The following is an 18,934-nucleotide window of genomic DNA, read 5'->3' on the forward strand; positions in this document are numbered from 1 at the left end:
CTGCATTCAATTCTCAGGAAGCCAAAACAGCTCTGGCCATTCTTTGAACCGAGAAGTCCTTAAATGGGCAACGAAAGTTACAGAACAGACATTTTGCATAGTGTATATAATTAGAAAATGGATGTTATTCACATTACAGCATGGCGGACTGCACGCTTATACTTTTATGTTCTCTTTTAATGGTCTTTTCTAAAGGTAAGCTGTGTTTAATTTCATACGTTTTGTTCTTAAAGCTGTGTGTTTTGCTGAGACAAGAGAAAGGTTTCACTCCTAATAATTAGAAACTGATCTCAAAGAGGTCAAAAACAACCCTAAATCTATGGTCAAGGGGTTTCAAGCAATTCTGAAAAACTACAGGGAGATGCCTGCTTGTTTGATCACAGCTGTCACACACATGGAACGCTAGCCTCACATGTCTATTTGTTTGTGCAGCTCTAGCAGCAGTGATCCAAACACAGCAGACTGTGCTGGCAGCAGTGGGAGAAGATGCTGAATTCAGCTGTCAGCTCTTGGAGACTAAAGACGTCGTTCAGGTCACATGGCAGAAAATCTCACATGATGTGGAGACAAATGTTGCCACCTACAACAAGTACTTTGGTCAGAGAGTGAATGACGACTTCAAAGATAAAGTTAAGTTTAAACATACTGGACTGCTCCATAGTCATCAGGAATGTGACGGAGCAGGATGAAGGACGCTATCGCTGTTTGTTTAACACTTATCCTGAAGGCTCCTTCATTGGTAGAACCTGCCTCCAAGTCTATGGTAAGAACTTTTACCTTCTTCAAATTACAATAGGCTCCAGCAAAAAAGATAATAGATGAAAATTTGTCAGATGTTGATCTCATTTTAAAATCATTTTTGTTAAGGTATTTGTTGATCCTTCACAGAGCTGCATGAACCTGTTGTTGATGTCAGAGAGTCAAACTCTACTGAAGAGTGGGTTGTTTCCTGTTCAGCCACTGGTCGACCTGCTCCCACTGTAACACTCAGTGTCTCACAACAAGACCTCAACTTCTCACAGTACAACACTGTCAGTGTGTCCAACACCAACGCTACATTCACTGTCACCACTACAGCTGTGCTCTCAGGTTCATGTAAACACAGCACACAGGTGGGATGTGCAGCACGAGTGCTCTCTGCTCCTCACAGAGAGGTGATGGTGACGATTCCTGAGGTCCAACAGACACATGATGATGATGATGATGTGAGAAACTCTTTCACACATTTACAGATTGGTGATTTCTGGGTCAGTTTGACTGGGATCTAAAAATCATTGACTTAAGTCTCAAGTTGATCCATGACTGATGTATCAGTTTTGATCTGTGTCACATTTTTCCTCACAGATTCCTCCTCGATCACTGTAATAGCTGCAGTAGTGGTGTTGGTTCCTTTCGTTGCTCCACTGTGCTGCTTGAAGAAAAAGACAAAAGAGGTAACTTTCACATGTGGTTTAATATGTGTCTTATTGTAATGCATCTCTTTCTATTAACATGATAATGATTTATGATTCTAAGAGCCTAAACCCACATCTATCCAGTAATAGCTGCAGATAATAACAATATTGATTTAAACTTCAAATCCTTCTATCACTCAGCGATCTTTAGAGGACTAAAACAGCAGAAAAATCAACCAATAACATTTGTGGGTAAGACCGTTTGATAATTATTCATATTCTACATGTTATTTATTCATTAATTTGTTGGAAGATAATTCAAGCTTTCTTTGTGTAATTGTTAATTTTCCTCACTCAGTTTAGTTCAGTTTAGTTAATGTACATTTTAAATATATTCGGTTTTATTTATTTTTTATCTGAACAATCAGAGCACCTTTGAAGAAGAATAACAGCAAGGTGAATAAACACCAAATTACAACAATGATCAACTAAAACCATCACCTGCAAGAAGTCGTGAGCAACACGCTGTGGTGAACACACACCTCACAGCAACACAACTGTTTAATATGGACTTTCTGCCAAGTGAGTTGATCCTAACAAGTGCACCAGACACAGAAGCTAAATGCACATAAGCTAAAGGAATGATGTTTTACTGTGAGGGACAGAACGATTAAGACATTTTGGAAGACGGCTGAATGACGTGAAAAATTACCTCCCAAAAAGTTCAATTTGACCAGAAACTCTATTTCGTATTATTAAAGGTGCAGTTATGAAAAATGAACAAACACTGATCAAATAAACATTTTTAATAGTAAATATCATATATTTTTATAGATGGATTGTCAAGTGTGGAGCAAACTGTGTGTGGTTCATTTTGGTTTCTTGATATATTTTTTTTTGTTAAATGCTATAATAATATTAACTTTATGGTATTTTTATGATAAAATCAAACAGTGAATTATGTTTGATGTCATGTTTAGTATTTTCTCATCCCACAGCAGTGATGATTAAATGTAATTTTCCCTTCTGTGTGAATCCAAACTACATTCCAGTGATAATCTGAATACACGCCATGATTCAGGACATGTAGCAATAATGCTTTATAAATAATGATGTGAAGAAATAATTTTCTGAGACTTTATCAGTCTGTCGCATCATTGTAGGGGAATTTTGGCCCATTCTTCTTTACAATGTTGCTTCAGTTCTTTGAGGTTTGAGGGTAATAACTTTTGCACAGCTCTCTGAAGATCCCACTACAGCATGTATGTCAGGTTGAGCTCTTGACTTTGGCTCATTACAACACCCCGAGTCCTTTATTTTTCAGACTTTTTTCAGACTTTTTGTTGGAGATCTGTTAAGGCTCGTTGTGCCTAAACATGACCCAGCTGGGGCTGAGCTTTAGCCACTCTTCCAGATTTCAATTGTTAATTTTTGTTTTTATAATGCTGATATTTCTGACACTTTATACTTTAATACCAGATTTTTTCATATTTGTCTGTTTTGTTTTGAATGTCACACTCCAACACTGCATAACTGTAACTCCGTCCTCGCACACTCACAATAAAGCTGTTGAATCCTAAATTGCTTGTGGGGACATGTTTGTTTGTTTTTTGTTATTGTGTTTATTTTCATTGCAAAAGTTTAACCCGTTCATGCAGGAATTATGACAACCTCAATCAGGAGTTTTTTCTTTAAGTATTTTTATTCATCTTTTTCATGCCTAAAGAAAAAAATCCTGATTGAGGTTGTCGTAATTCATGCATGACAGGATTAAATAACAACAATTCAAATGACACACGTCATACATCTATAGTAACATTAAATGACCAGAGTTGTGATGGAGTGACACATCAGTAGTGGTTTATGTGCAAGTACACCATCAACACTGACACAAATACAAGCAAACAGCCTTTGAATAGCTGTTCACTGTAGTGACCACTATGCATGAAAGGGTTAAAGTAATTAACTGCATTTAAAAAAAAATAATGATTTAGTTATATTAGCCTATATTACAGGATTAACTCGAAGATGAAGCCGACTAGAGACTTGAACATCTAACATTGTTTTCATATTAACTAAATGATAGCAAATTAAACTGCAGTGGACATAAAATCTAAATTAGAATCTAAACTCATGCTGTTGTTGTTCAGTCCTGTAAATTAGTATCAGGAAAACTGAACTGATGTCGTCTCTGGTTAAGATGATTGCTTTGGAACAAAGTAAACAGAGACTTTAGAGGATAACTATGCTGCTTCATAGTTATGTGGAGATGGAGGACCTTTTCTCACCTGATACAGTGATATAGTGGTAGAGTTACTGAAGCTAATAGGCAACATGTTGACTCTTTATGTCGAGGCTGTGTGCGGGCAGGCAGTACGGAGGACACAAACGCAGGACTCATCGAGGCAAAACGTGAAGTCAAAACAGCTTTAATGCTGAACTCAAAAGTAACAAGACTGAAAATACAAAAATAACCTTACACAGGCAGGCAAAGAGAACACACAGCATAAGATGAGGTTACAACATGACGCTGAACACTGGAGGACACACACTATAAATACACAGGCAGGAACATGAGGGAACAAGGAACAGGTGGGAACACAGCCGGGAGAAATTAGACCTAACAAGACAGAGGAAGCGAAACTAGAAATACTGAAATAAGACATGGACCTTCAAAGTAAAACAGGAAATACACAGACTGGACTTAGAGACACGATACAGACAGAACAGAGGGAACACACAGGCAGACACTAAACAGAGGGAGCACAGAATCAAAACCCTAGGAACAAAAAAGTCTAAACCCCAAGTAATCAGAATAAGCTAGAACACAAGATCATAATAATAGTAAGAAACACAAACCGCTGGGCCAAAAGACCCAGGACCATGACACTTTAAATAAAAATACGCTACAACCAGAGGCCTCCTCTGCATTAGACTAACGGGAACTTGATGCAGAAGTAACACCCACACTTGCCTGTGGGTGTTAAAGCTTAGTGTTTCTTGTGTAGTCTGTGTCTATATTTACTTTGTTTATCTCTGAGTGTTATGCCCAGAGCACTTTAACTAAAACTTGACCATTTGCAACAGTGATGGCACATGGTCACATTTCTACCGCTGTTTAATAAAGCTGATTAAAAAGCTGTGACTAAAAACACATACACCTGAGAGAGGGTCAAAGGGTTTAACATCCAGCTGTTTATGTTTAAAATGATACAGAGTGCTATAACAGAGCGTATTCATATTCTATAATAGTAAAACATCTTTATTCTTAATCAAAGATATATTGAGTCTGCATAAACTGAATGAAACATGAAGTTTTTCAGTCTGTGCAAATATTCACATGTTAGAAACAAAAATGATAGAAACAGACCCATAATGAACACAAGTGCAGTCATACAGCTCTGCGACACCACAAACACATAGTTGGTTTTCTTCTTTCTCAGATATCTGATATACAACATTGAAATATCTGTTTTAATGCAACAATTAATGAGACTCGAAAAGATCCAAAGAGTCTCAGATTAATGTCTGCATATTACAGTACGTAATGCTGACAAACAGCAAAAACACGGTCATGTGCGTGTGACATCAGGTCACGACCAGGTCATAACTGATGGGATAATTTGTTTGAGGTAATATTTTTGCTTTTTGGCATTCCTGTTAAAAAGGATGTTTTTTGTAAACTTGTTGAGGATCTGATACAGACTACTGAGAAAGCACAAGGAAGTGATCTGATGCAGATCACGTCCTTGTGTAAAAAAAAAAAAAAAGAATTGAAGGAGAAGGCAATTGTTTTCGTTCAGTTACTTTTTAACTCAACTGTGAGAGTGTGGTATGTCTGCCCTGATTCCTGTGTAGTTTCAGTGTGCATATATTCACTTACTACCAACCTTTTACATCTTTTGATATCCAAAAAGGTCTCCTATTCATCTCAAACTTGTTACTTTGCAACAGCGATGGCAGATTGTGTGCTTGTGTATCTACTTTTTGTGTGTGGAGTCTTTCGAACAGGTAAGGAACAGATGCTTCAGTAGCCAGTGTTTCTGTTTGCTGATGACTGATTCTTTTTTCTCTGGTAAAGATGGAGCAGCAGTGATCCAAACACAGCAGACTGTGCTGGCAGCAGTGGGAGAAGATGCTGAATTCAGCTGTCAGCTCTTGGAGACTAAAGACGTCCGTCAGGTCACATGGCAGAAAATCTCTCCTGATGTTCAGGAAAATGTTGCCACCTACAACAAGTACTTTGGTCAGAGAGTGAATGATGGCTTTACAGATAAAGTTAAGTTTAAACATACTGGACTACAGAACTGCTCCATAGTCATCAGGAATGTAACAGAGCAGGATGAAAGATGCTATCGCTGTTTGTTTAACACTTATCCTGAAGGAGCCTTCACAGGTAGAACCTGCCTCCAAGTCTATGGTAAGAACTTTTACCTTCTTTAACCAACAACAGGAGACTCAAATTAATGTAGTGATTTGATGTGATGATATTTCCTGATCCTTCACAGAGCTGCATGAACCTGTTGTTGATGTCAGAGAGTCAAACTCTACTGAAGAGTGGGTTGTTTCCTGTTCAGCCACTGGTCGACCTGCTCCCACTGTAACACTCAGTGTCTCACAACAAGACCTCAACTTCTCACAGTACAACACTGTCAGTGTGTCCAACACCAACGCTACATTCACTGTCACCACTACAGCTGTGCTCTCAGGTTCACATAAACACAGCACACAGGTGGGATGTGCAGCACGAGTGCTCTCTGCTCCTCACAGAGAGGTGATGGTGACGATTCCTGAGGTCCAACAGACACCTGATGATGATGATGATGGTAATTATGAGGATGGTGAGAAACTTGTTCTATATGCTACAGAATTATAGATTGATGATTTCTGGGTCAGTTTGACTGGGATCTATCAAGTATGATTCCAGTTTCTCATTTTTCCTGCTTTTCTCACAGATTACACCTGGATCATTGTATCAGCTACAGTAGCAGGACTGATGGTCTCTGTCTTAGTTGTAGTTATCGCTGTGAACAAAAAGATGAGAACAGGTAAATTCCACATTTGGCCAAGTATATCTGTTTGTAATGTGTCTCTTTCTGTTATTAAATTGTTTTAAATCTTTCTGTCACTCAGGGAGAAGATGTCACAATAATCAGCCAATGACATTAATGAGTAATGCAGTTTGATAATTATGCATATTCTGTGTATTTATTCATCCATTCTGTGCAAGATCTAAGTATAAATTTTCCTACCTCAGCTTACTACATGTTTAGCAACACAAAGCCACAAACATCTACACACAGACTATGATTAGCAGATGTTTGCTTGCTAGTTGCTCCCAAACCTGTGTACCTCTTTCAGTATTAATGGTTCCTTATATTATGATATTTATGCATACAATACTATTTTTTGATCAAAGGTTTGATCAATTTGTGTTACAGTAAGATCCAAAAAGATAAATTTCAGTGCTGTTATTTTTGTCCTATTGTTTTAACCATGTTCAGCAGTATCTTACCACTAGTTCACTACTAAGAATTTTGGTGTCTTTCCTTATCAGTTATTTAAATAATTACTTGGCTTGACCCAAAAAACAAAAACAAACTAACAAAAAAAACGACAAAGTTGATGATGACATATCACATTCATTCTTTCACTTGCTCTGCAGCAGCTTGTGAGCTGTTTCTTCTGACTATTTTAAGTCGAGAGACATTTGACGTGCATTAGAAGAGCCTTCCTCAAATCGTCAGGTCTGCTGAATATGGTTTGTTTTAACTCATTGTTTAATTGATCCTTTTCATGAACATGGTTTACAGATTTTATCATTGTGGATGTGTTTCACACACACACACAGAAGTATTTTAAGTTTATGTGCAATAATGCTGCTGATGTTAATCCGTATTTTTGTTTTTAAAACGCTAATATTGTTTTTGCATTTTGTAAAATATGAATCATGTGTTTATTTGTTTGTTTCCTGATCATCAATTCTTTCCTGTCCACACAGTTTATGTGGTGACTTTAAAAAATGAGAAAATCACACTAATTGTCTCAGTGAACTGACATGTCATTATAGATCGAGTAAATAAAACCGCAATAATTAAAAGCTTAAACAAGACGAACACATTTGATGTTGTTTTTAATGCACGTTAAAATGATCTTCTTGGGTCTTGGGAAATAAATCATGCTCAAGAATATTTTCTGAAAAGAGAGTTATTGGTTGTGGACAAGTTAACAAGAGAAATGACTCAGTTTTAGATTCTATTAAAGGGCAATAGTTAATAAAAAAAATGCCCACCTATCTCTTTAGGTATATAGTGTCAATCTGCTGTGAACCTGACCTTTGTGTCAAACTACTGAAGAGAGGGCTGTTTCCTGTTCAGCCATTGGCTGACCTGGAGGCTGGTAAGAGTGATGATTAAGTTGTGGAAAACAGAAACATAAAAAGTGATAAAATATTTCTTAAAATTTCAAAGCAGAGCTACATTATCTCTACGGGTCCAAATATGTAATGCCTGAGATATTTCTATGCTTTTATATTCATTAACATTCACATAAATACACAACTGTGGTCAGAAGTTTACATCCACTAATCATGGCAGTAATGTATGGCCATGGTAAGTTTAGACTGTTCCTTTTCCAGTACATTATACAGCATATATCTTTAATGACTACACATGCACTCATTTAAATCTTTTAACAGGCTGTGCTGAAGGTTTTACAGTGACACTTAACTTGACAGAGTAGTTCATGGTCTACACAATGACTCCAAGCTCTGTTTCACAGCTGGTCTAAGGTGTTCGTGTTGATTTGCTGTTTTTTATTGTTTTGTAGCCAAACATGACACTCATTTGTTTAAAGGAAATTGTTCCCAATGTTTTGTAGTTTGTTCAGATGCTCCTTAGCAAACCTAAATCTCCTTGGCATCGTGTTAACACACCTGAATGTTCTGGACCAGAAAACAGTACTCACACGTGATGATGATCAGTTAATCCGTTAAAGTGCATTTGATTAGCAGCATCAGGCTGCTACTAACCCAGTTAATTCACATGAAAGCAGTAAGGGTGTGATTTTGGTTTCATATGTTTATATGGGATTTTATTCTTGTGTCTGTTGCTATTTTATTTGCTACTCTCCAACACTGCATAGCTGTGACAATAAAGCAATTTATGTTGTTTTATGTAACCAATCTGACAGATTAGTGAGATATTTAGGGCGAGATGAATTTGATGTTTGTGCTTCCTTCTTGCTGTAGGATTAAGACTTGGTCATGTGACAAGGGCTCAAACGGGAAACCAAAAAAAAGCATGAAAAAGGGAAGAAACTTGTTTTCATTCAGTTGATTTTCCAGACTTCCCTCTGAGTGTGTTAGCCAAGGGGTTCTTGTCTAGTCTGTGCCTTATTTACTCAATACAAGCCTTTTTACATTGTTTTTCTCTCAGCTTTATACCCACTGCAGTCTGAAGTTGAACTAAAACTAATGACACTTACAACAATGATGGCACATGGTCTGCATTTCTACTGCTGTTTACTGAAGCTGTAGGTAAAAACACAAAACAGAACAATATTTTTCAGAACCTCTGATTAGTCCATTTGGTACCAGCTCATAGAGCTCGGTGGGTTTTGGATGTTATAGCTTTAGTGATGAATGTGTAGAGGTGGTGTAAGGTAACCTTCTTGACTGAATATATTTTGTTTAAAAACAGGGTCATTTGTGTCTGCTCACATTGTTTTGGAAAAAAGTGTGAAACACAGGCAGAGGAGGTTTCTGTTTCTGTTCTTCTTCACGTGCTTTTGTGGTGTGCGGTTTAATGTTGATGATGATGATGGTGCATTCTGCATTCAATTCTCAGGAAGCCAAAACAGTTCTGGCCATTCTTTGAACCAAGAAGTCCTTAAATGGGCAACGAAAGTTACAGAACTGACATTTTGCATAGTGTATATAATTAGAAAACGGATGTTATTAACATTACAGCATGGCGGACAGCACGCTTATACTTTTGTTCTCTTTTAATGGTCTTTTCTAAAGGTAAGCTGTGTTTAATTTCATATGTTTTGTTCTTAAAGCTGTGTGTTTTGCTGAGACAAGAGAAAAGTTTCACTCATAGTGATTAGAAACTGATCTCAAAGAGGTCAAAAACAACCCTAAATCTATGGTCAAGGGGTTTCAAGCAATTCTGAAAAACTACAGTGAGATGCCTGCTTGTTTGATCACAGCTGTCACACACATGGAACGCTAGCCTCACATGTCTATTTGTTTGTGCAGCTCTAGCAGCAGTGATCCAAACACAGCAGACTGTGCTGGCAGCAGTGGGAGAAGATGCTGAATTCAGCTGTCAGCTCTTGGAGACTAAAGACGTCCTTCAGGTCACATGGCAGAAAATCTCAAATGATGTGGAGACAAATGTTGCCACCTAAAACAAGTACTTTGGTCAGAGAGTGAATGACGGCTTCAAAGATAAAGTTGAGTTTGTATATACTGGACTACAGGACTGCTCCATAGTCATCAGGAATGTGACGGAGCAGGATGAAAGATGCTATCGCTGTTTGTTTAACACTTATCCTGAAGGAGCCTTCATTGGTAGAACCTGCCTCCAAGTCTATGGTGAGAACTTCTACCTTCTTCAAATTACAATAGGCTCCAGCAAAAAAGATAACAGATGAAAATTTGTCAGATGTTGATCTCATTTTAAAATCATTTTTCTTAAAGTGTTTGTTGATCCTTCACAGAGCTGCCTCCAAGTCTATGGTGAGAATTTTTACCTTCTTTAACCAACAAGAAGTGCCTCAAACAAACGTGGGCATAAATGTGTTAGCAGCTGGTGTGTTTGTAAGAACATGTTGATGATATTTCCTGATCCTTCACAGAGCTGCATGAACCTGTTGTTGATGTCAGAGAGTCAAACTCTACTGAAGAGTGGGTTGTTTCCTGTTCAGCCACTGGTCGACCTGCTCCCACTGTAACACTCAGTGTCTCACAACAAGACCTCAACTTCTCACAGTACAACACTGTCAGTGTGTCCAACACCAACGCTACATTCACTGTCACCACTACAGCTGTGCTCTCAGGTTCATGTAAACACAGCACACAGGTGGGATGTGCAGCACGAGTGCTCTCTGCTCCTCACAGAGAGGTGATGGTGACGATCCGTGAGGTCCAACAGACACATGATGATGATGATGATGATGATGATGATGATGATCTCTTTCACACATTTACAGATTGGTGATTTCTGGGTCAGTTTGACTGGGATCTAAAAATCATTGACTTAAGTAAGTCTCAAGTTGATCCATGACTGATGTATCAGTTTTGATCTGTGTCACATTTTTCCTCACAGATTCCTCCTCGATCACTGTAATAGCTGCAGTAGTGGTGTTGGTTCCTTTCATTGCTCCACTGTGCTGCTTGAAGAAAAAGACAAAAGAGGTAACTTTCACATGTAGTTTAATATGTGTCTTATTGTAATGCATCTCTTTCTATTAACATGATAATGATTTATGACTAAGAGTCTAAACCCACATCTATCCAGTAATAGCTGCAGATAATAACAATATTGATTTAAACTTCAAATCCTTCTATCACTCAGCGATCTTTAGAGGAGTAAACCAGCAGAAAAGTCAACCAATAACTGTTATGTGAAGGCTGTGTGCAGGCAGGAGTGGTAGTAGGAGGACCCAAAGTGCAGACACTCGATGGCAAAACGTGAACTCAAAACCGCTTTAATGCTGAACTCAAAAGGTAACAAACTTGCAAATAAACTTACTCAGACGGAACACACAGCAAGAAGAGGGTAGATCGCAACACTGACAAACTGAAACACAGGGCTTAAGTACACAGAGGGAGCAATCAGGGAATGAGTAACAGGAGGGAAACACAGCTGGGGCAGATCAGGCCTAACGAGACAAAGGAAGCACAACCAGACGCATTTACATGAGACACGGACTTTCAAAGTAAAACAGGAAACATAACACAGACTGAACTTACAGACACAGACTCACAGGCAGGCACTACAGAGGGAACAGCGACGTGGGACCAGGGCAGACACAGACACTGACTGGACATGGAGATAGCTGACAGGGGAGACAACAACTAAGGATTACACAGAGACATAAACCAAAAGACAGAACTCTAACAAAGAAACCAAAGACTAGAAATGATAAATAATATAATAAACTCAAACCTCTGGGTCAACGACCCAGGCATCCTAACAATAACATTTGTGGGTAAGACCGTTTGATAATTATTCATATTCTACATGTTATTTATTCATTAATTTGTTGGAAGATAATTCAAGCTTTCTTTGTGTAATTGTTAATTTTCCTCACTCAGTTTAGTTCAGTTTAGTTAATGTACATTTTAAATATATTCGGTTTTATTTATTTTTTTATCTGAACAATCAGAGCACCTTTGAAGAAGAACAACAGCAAGGTGAATAAACACCAAATTACAACAATGATCAACTAAAACCATCACCTGCAAGAAGTCGTGAGCAACACGCTGTGGTGAACACACACCTCACAGCAACACAACTGTTTAATATGGACTTTCTGCCAAGTGAGTTGATCCTAACAAGTGCACCAGACACAGAAGCTAAATGCACATAAGCTAAAGGAATGATGTTTTACTGTGAGGGACAGAACGATTAAGACATTTTGGAAGACGGCTGAATGACGTGAAAAATTACCTCCCAAAAAGTTCCATTTGACCAGAAACTCTATTTCGTATTATTAAAGGTGCAGTTATGAAAAATGAACAAACACGGATCAAATAAACATAAACATAGTAAATATCATATATTTTTATAGATGGATTGTCAAGTGTGGAGCAAACTGTGTGTGGTTCATTTTGGTTTCTTGATATATTTTTTTTTGTTAAATGCTATAATAATATTAACTTTATGGTATTTTTATGATAAAATCAAACAGTGAATTATGTTTGATGTCATGTTTAGTATTTTCTCATCCCACAGCAGTGATGATTAAATGTATTTTTCCTTTTTGTGTGAATCCAAACTACATTCCAGTGATAATCTGAATACACGCCATGATTCAGGACATGTAACAATAATGCTTTATAAATAATGATGTGAAGAAATAATTTTCTGAGACTTAATCAGTCTGTCGCATCATTGTAGGGGAATTTTGGCCCATTCTTCTTTACAATGTTGCTTCAGTTCTTTGAGGTTTGAGGGTAATAACTTTTGCACAGCTCTCTGAAGATTACTTACCAACCACAACCTGGGACTACGTCAAGTAGACAAGTACACTACTTTCCAGGGCGCACTGTGGAACACTTTATTATATGTTATGTGTAGGTCCTGTCTTGTCACATCCTGTATGTACCTAAATGTTGTGCATCTGCACTTTATTGTTGTCTCTGTCTACGCATGGGACAGTGTGAAACGTAATTTCAATTCCTTTGTATGGCAAGTACATCTGAAGAAATTGACAAATAAAACTGACTTTGACTTTGAAGATCCCACTACAGCATGTATGTCAGGTTGAGCTCTTGACTTTGGCTCATTACAACACCCCGAGTCCTTTATTTTTCAGACTTTTTGTTGGAGATCTGTTAAGGCTCGTTGTGCCTAAACATGACCCAGCTGGGGCTGAGCTTTAGCCACTCTTCCAGATTTCAATTGTTAATTTTTGTTTTTATAATGCTGATATTTCTGACACTTTATACTTTAATACCAGATTTTTTTATATTTGTCTGTTTTGTTTTGAATGTCACACTCCAACACTGCATAACTGTAACTCTGTCCTCGCACACTCACAATAAAGCTGTTGAATCCTAAATTGCTTGTGGGGACATGTTTGTTTGTTTTTTGTTATTGTGTTTATTTTCATTGCAAAAGTTTAACCCATTCATGCAGGAATTATGACAACCTCAATCAGGAGTTTTTTTCTTTAAGTATTTTTATTCATCTTTTCATGCCTAAAGAAAAAATCCTGATTGAGGTTGTCGTAATTCCTGCATGACAGGATAAATAACAACAATTCAAATGACACACGTCATACATCTATAGTAACATTAAATGACCAGAGTTGTGATGGAGTGACACATCAGTAGTGGTTTATGTGCAAGTACACCATCAACACTGACACAAATACAAGCAAACAGCCTTTGAATAGCTGTTCACTGTAGTGACCTCTATGCATGAAAGGGTTAAAGTAATTAACTGTATTTTTAAAAAAAAAAATGATTTAGTTATATTAGCCTATATTACAGGATTAACTCGAACATGAAGCCGACTAGAGACTTGAACATCTAACATTGTTTTCATATTAACTAAATGATAGCAAATTAAACTGCAGTGGACATAAAATCTAAATTAGAATCTAAACTCATGCTGTTGTTGTTCAGTCCTGTAAATTAGTATCAGGAAAACTGAACTGATGTCGTCTCTGGTTAAGATGATTGCTTTGGAACAAAGTAAACAGAGACTTTAGAGGATAACTATGCTGCTTCATAGTTATGTGGAGATGGAGGACCTTTTCTCACCTGATACAGTGATATAGTGGTAGAGTTACTGAAGCTAATAGGCAACATGTTGACTCTTTATGTCGAGGCTGTGTGCGGGCAGGCAGTGCACGGAGGACACAAAGCGCAGGACTCATCGAGGCAAAACGTGAAGTCAAAACAGCTTTAATGCTGAACTCAAAAGTAACAAGACTGAAAATACAAAAATAACCTTACACAGGCAGGCAAAGAGAACACACAGCATAAGATGAGGTTACAACATGACGCTGAACACTGGAGGACACACACTATAAATACACAGGCAGGAACATGAGGGAACAAGGAACAGGTGGGAACACAGCCGGGAGAAATTAGACCTAACAAGACAGAGGAAGCGAAACTAGAAATACTGAAATAAGACATGGACCTTCAATGTAAAACAGGAAATACACAGACTGGACTTAGAGACACGATACAGACAGAACAGAGGGAACACACAGGCAGACACTAAACAGAGGGAGCACAGAATCAAAACCCTAGGAACAAAAAAGTCTAAACCCCAAGTAATCAGAATAAGCTAGAACACAAGATCATAATAATAGTAAGAAACACAAACCGCTGGGCCAAAAGACCCAGGACCATGACACTTTAAATAAAAATACGCTACAACCAGAGGCCTCCTCTGCATTAGACTAACGGAACTTGATGCAGAAGTAACACCCACACTTGCCTGTGGGTGTTAAAGCTAGTGTTTCTTGTGTAGTCTGTGTCTATATTTACTTTGTTTATCTCTGAGTGTTATGCCCAGAGCACTTTAACTAAAACTTGACCATTTGCAACAGTGATGGCACATGGTCACATTTCTACCGCTGTTTAATAAAGCTGATTAAAAAGCTGTGACTAAAAACACATACACCTGAGAGAGGGTCAAAGGGTTTAACATCCAGCTGTTTATGTTTAAAATGATACAGAGTGCTATAACAGAGCGTATTCATATTCTATAATAGTAAAACATCTTTATTCTTAATCAAAGATATATTGAGTCTGCATAAACTGAATGAAACATGAAGTTTTTCAGTCTGTGCAAATATTCACATGTTAGAAACAAAAATGATAGAAACAGACCCATAATGAACACAAGTGCAGTCATACAGCTCTGCGACACCACAAACACATAGTTGGTTTTCTTCTTTCTCAGATATCTGATATACAACATTGAAATATCTGTTTTAATGCAACAATTAATGAGACTCGAAAAGATCCAAAGAGTCTCAGATTAATGTCTGCATATTACAGTACATAATGCTGACAAACAGCAAAAACACGGTCATAAAGGCGTGTGACATCAGGTCACGACCAGGTCATAACTGATGGGATAATTTGTTTGAGGTAATATTTTTGCTTTTTGGCATTCCTGTTAAAAAGGATGTTTTTTGTAAACTTGTTGAGGATCTGATACAGACTACTGAGAAAGCACAAGGAAGTGATCTGAAGCAGGTCACTTCCTTGTGTAAAAAAAGAAAAGAATTGAAGGAGAAGGCAATTGTTTTCGTTCAGTTACTTTTTAACTCAACTGTGAGAGTGTGGTATGTCTGCCCTGATTTCTGTGTAGTTTCAGTGTGCATATATTCACTTACTACCAACCTTTTACATCTTTTGATATCCAAAAAGGTCTCCTATTCATCTCAAACTTGTTACTTTGCAACAGCGATGGCAGATTGTGTGCTTGTGTATCTACTTTTTGTGTGTGGAGTCTTTCAAACAGGTAAGGAACAGATGCTTCAGTAGCCAGTGTTTCTGTTTGCTGATGACTGATTCTTTTTTCTTTGTTAAAGGTGCAGCAGCAATGATCCAAACACAGCAGACTGTGCTGGCAGCAGTGGGAGAAGATGCTGAATTCAGCTGTCAGCTCTTGGAGACTAAAGACGTCCTTCAGGTCACATGGCAGAAAATTTCAGCTGCTGGAGAGACAAATGTTGCCACTTACAACAAGTACTTTGGTCAGAGAGTGAATGACAGCTTTACAGATAAAGTTAAGTTTAAACATACTGGACTACAGAACTGCTCCCTAGTCATCAGGAATGTGACAGAGCAGGATGAAAGATGCTATCGCTGTTTGTTTAACACTTATCCTGAAGGAGCCTTCACAGGTAGAACCTGCCTCCAAGTCTATGGTTAGAACTTTTACCTTCTTCAAATTACAATAGGATCCAGCAAAAAAGATAACAGATGAAAATTTGTCAGATGTTGATCTCATTTTTAAATCATTTTTCTTAAAGTGTTTGTTGATCCTTCACAGAGCTGCATGAACCTGTTGTTGATGTCAGAGAGTCAAACTCTACTGAAGAGTGGGTTGTTTCCTGTTCAGCCACTGGTCGACCTGCTCCCACTGTAACACTCAGCGTCTCACAACAACACCTCAACTTCTCACAGTACAACACTGTCAGTGTGTCCAACACCAACGCTACATTCACTGTCACCACTACAGCTGTGCTCTCAGGTTCATGTAAACACAGCACACAGGTGGGATGTGCAGCACGAGTGCTCTCTGCTCCTCACAGAGAGGTGATGGTGATGATTCCTGAGGTCCAGCAGGTGTATGCTGCTGCTACTGCTGATTATAATGGTGAGAGACTCTTTCAAAGTCACAGATTTATAGAGTGATGATATCTGAGTCAATTTGGAGCTAATAACAATGACTTCAGTAGGTCTACATTTCACTGTGATCCACGATTGATGTGTCAGTGTTAAATAGTGTCACGTTTTTCCTGCTTTTCTCACAGTTTCCTTCTGGATCATTGCATCAGGTGTAGCAGTGGGACTGATAGTCTTTGCCTGTGTAGCCACTTTCATAGCTGTCCTGCTTAAAAAAAACCCAAAAAACAACAAGAGGTAACTTTCACTCTTGACTTGTTTTATGTCCTATTTTAATGTGTCTCTTCCTATTAAAACAGAATGCTTTATGACTCTATATGTGACCTACACTGACATCTGTCTAATATCTGCAAATATTTTATTATTTAAAAGTTTGAAATCCTTCTGTCACTCAGGGACCCTGAGAACAACAAATAAAATACCACAAAAATCAGCCAATGACATTAACGGTAAGACAGTTTGATAAATATCCATTTTCTACATGTTTATTTAATAATTCTTTGGAAGATAAATCGATGTGTCTTTGTGTAAGTATTAATTTTACTCCCTCAGTTTATTAAATCTGCACCCCATAGACACCAATATTAGGAGATGTTTGCTGGGTTTAAATTTGCATGTATGGATTCTGTGTGTAGAATCTCTAGATTCGCTGAATCTTTAGTTGACTGAACCCCCAAAATGTTTCTTTCACAGACTGATGACCCCTCCACATCTTTACTTCTCTAAAACTCAGCTTCCATCTAAGGGTCTTTATATACGTTTTATACAGCTCAATGTAAAATGTTTATCTTGTTTTAAGCACTTTAAGAAACAATACAAATCGTTTGTTGCCGCTGTCCAAAATGTTCTGCAATGTGTTGCTGAAATGAAATGCATTTTTTATAGCAATAAAATATCTAAAATTTAATATTTTATATCTTGCCGTTATACCATGTGAGTTACATGCACACTTTAAATGCATGGCATTTTTTACTGTTAAACTGAATACAGTTGAACAGCAGTTAAATACAGTGTAACAAGGATCACCTAAAACCATCAGCTGTAACTCAGACGTAGACATAAATACATGCCTCAGAGTAACACAAAGTTGCTATGTATACACTTCTGTAACTTCTGGTAAACTTATTTTAAAAAATGTACCTGACATATATCCTATATCCCATCCTCTGCTCTGTCTAAAGCTGTAGAAACATTAAAATAATTTGGCAGAAGACTGATGATGGTGAAAATTATGGTAAAATGATTTTTACTTCACTAATATTCTACTTTGTATTCATGGTGCTTAAATAATTCAGTAAAAAAAAGGAGTTTGTGGTTGACTCAGTGACTATGAGCTGCCAAGGGCCCTGTACTGTGAAGCTAGTTAAGAAGAGAAGTGATCATCAGTAAGGAATATGACTTTATTCTGAGAAAGAGGAATACAGATGTGACGTTTGCTTTGAGAGTGTTGATAGAGAAGAATATAGAAGGTCAGAATGAGTTTCACTGAGTATTTTTGGATCTAGAGGATCTAGAGAAGTATGTGAGGATGGGCCAGGTCATGAGACATAAGGATGTGAGACAGTGCTGAGGCGTAGGTTTTACTGACAGGTAGGTTCAGGAGATGAGATTACATCAGTGATCAGCTCTGAGCCCCTTCTTGTTTCCAATGGTGATGTGGGTGACTGATGAGATGAGGCAGGAGTCTATGTGAACTATGATGTTTGCAGATGACACTGTGATCTGTGGTGACAGTAGGGAGCAGATGCAGAGCCTGGAGCGGTGGAGGCATGCATTGTAGAGAAGAGGAATAAAAGACAGTAGAAGCAAGATAAATACATGTGTGTGAATGAGAGAGAGAGACAGGTGGAAAGGTGAACATGCGAGGAGTACAGACCTGGGGTCAGCCATCAGGAGGACTTGCAGTGTTGGTGTGACAGAGGAGCATGCTGGGAATAGACGGAGCTGGAGGGAGATGATCTGCTATGTTGACCTTGAACAGGAGGAACTGTTTTATGCATGACTGTAATGAAAATATTTTTCATGTTGTTATCTTTTATATTTTAAATAAAGGATTTGTACTTACCTGTCTTGTTTTGAATGTCACACTCCAACACAACATAGCTGTAACTTTGCCATAACACAGTGACAATATACCTGTTTAATCTTTAATTTTTTTGTAAGGACATGCAAGTTTGTGAAGCACTTTGAATTATAATTTAATAAGACAATATTATTATTCAACATTTAAAAAAATTATAAAAAATTAAAATGACACAAAATGAGGAACATAAAAGATTCTGCATGTCGTGTGTCATTCTGCAGACCCTCCATCTATCCTGCTGCAGTTTAATGAAGGAAATCAGGTGGGACAAAGGTACAACATGAGAATAATATCGCTGACAAACCCCTGATGGCATTCACTGACACAATTCTCTGTCCATTAACG

General features: G+C 37.8%; 2 protein-coding genes and 1 pseudogene across 5 annotated transcripts; all 3 read left to right on the forward strand.

Moving 5' to 3' along the window:
* Nucleotides 1-67: 67 nt before the first annotated feature.
* Nucleotides 68-2,955, forward strand: LOC120436375 (annotated as a pseudogene).
* A 2,276-nt stretch (nucleotides 2,956-5,231) lies between these two features.
* Nucleotides 5,232-7,506, forward strand: LOC120436371 (OX-2 membrane glycoprotein-like). Of its 2 annotated transcripts, none has more exons than XM_039607300.1 (5): nucleotides 5,232-5,405; nucleotides 5,476-5,814; nucleotides 5,903-6,235; nucleotides 6,350-6,442; nucleotides 6,528-7,506. In XM_039607300.1, exons 1-5 carry the CDS (start codon nucleotides 5,351-5,353, stop codon nucleotides 6,578-6,580), a joined length of 873 nt encoding a protein of 290 aa, XP_039463234.1. In that variant the 5' UTR covers nucleotides 5,232-5,350; the 3' UTR covers nucleotides 6,581-7,506. The 2 variants fall into 2 exon arrangements, with proteins under 2 accessions (XP_039463234.1, XP_039463235.1); XM_039607301.1 differs by having other exon boundaries at nucleotides 5,903-6,220.
* Nucleotides 7,507-8,608: 1,102 nt separating this feature from the next.
* On the forward strand, nucleotides 8,609-18,570 carry LOC116318494 (OX-2 membrane glycoprotein-like). Of its 3 annotated transcripts, XM_039606268.1 has the most exons (8): nucleotides 8,609-9,417; nucleotides 9,655-9,993; nucleotides 10,119-10,137; nucleotides 10,257-10,522; nucleotides 16,417-16,477; nucleotides 16,635-16,743; nucleotides 16,902-16,955; nucleotides 17,200-18,570. In XM_039606268.1, the coding sequence occupies exons 2-7, from the start codon at nucleotides 9,916-9,918 to the stop codon at nucleotides 16,921-16,923; spliced, it is 555 nt and encodes a 184-aa protein (XP_039462202.1). In that variant the 5' UTR covers nucleotides 8,609-9,417; nucleotides 9,655-9,915; the 3' UTR covers nucleotides 16,924-16,955; nucleotides 17,200-18,570. The 3 variants fall into 3 exon arrangements, with proteins under 3 accessions (XP_039462202.1, XP_039462203.1, XP_031593366.2); XM_039606269.1 differs by lacking the exon at nucleotides 8,609-9,417 and having other exon boundaries at nucleotides 9,424-9,993; XM_031737506.2 differs by lacking the exons at nucleotides 8,609-9,417; nucleotides 9,655-9,993; nucleotides 10,119-10,137; nucleotides 10,257-10,522 and adding exons at nucleotides 15,420-15,616; nucleotides 15,687-16,025 and having other exon boundaries at nucleotides 16,151-16,477.
* The last annotated feature ends 364 nt before the right edge of the window (nucleotides 18,571-18,934 follow it).

The sequence above is a fragment of the Oreochromis aureus genome, linkage group 23, assembly GCF_013358895.1.
Source record: "Oreochromis aureus strain Israel breed Guangdong linkage group 23, ZZ_aureus, whole genome shotgun sequence".
Classification (NCBI taxonomy): domain Eukaryota; kingdom Metazoa; phylum Chordata; class Actinopteri; order Cichliformes; family Cichlidae; genus Oreochromis; species Oreochromis aureus.

Bases quoted from the DNA above. Each gene is read 5' to 3' on its own strand.
- LOC120436371 (XM_039607300.1), top strand. From the start codon at position 5,351: ATGGCAGATTGTGTGCTTGTGTATCTACTTTTTGTGTGTGGAGTCTTT. The intron at 5,406-5,475 runs GTAAGGAACAGA...TCTCTGGTAAAG, and splicing joins GTGTGGAGTCTTTCGAACAG to ATGGAGCAGCAGTGATCCAA. The intron at 6,443-6,527 runs GTAAATTCCACA...TCTGTCACTCAG, and splicing joins GAACAAAAAGATGAGAACAG to GGAGAAGATGTCACAATAAT.
- LOC116318494 (XM_031737506.2), top strand. From the start codon at position 15,562: ATGGCAGATTGTGTGCTTGTGTATCTACTTTTTGTGTGTGGAGTCTTT. The intron at 16,026-16,150 runs GTTAGAACTTTT...GATCCTTCACAG, and splicing joins AACCTGCCTCCAAGTCTATG to AGCTGCATGAACCTGTTGTT. The intron at 16,478-16,634 runs GTGAGAGACTCT...CTTTTCTCACAG, and splicing joins TGCTACTGCTGATTATAATG to TTTCCTTCTGGATCATTGCA.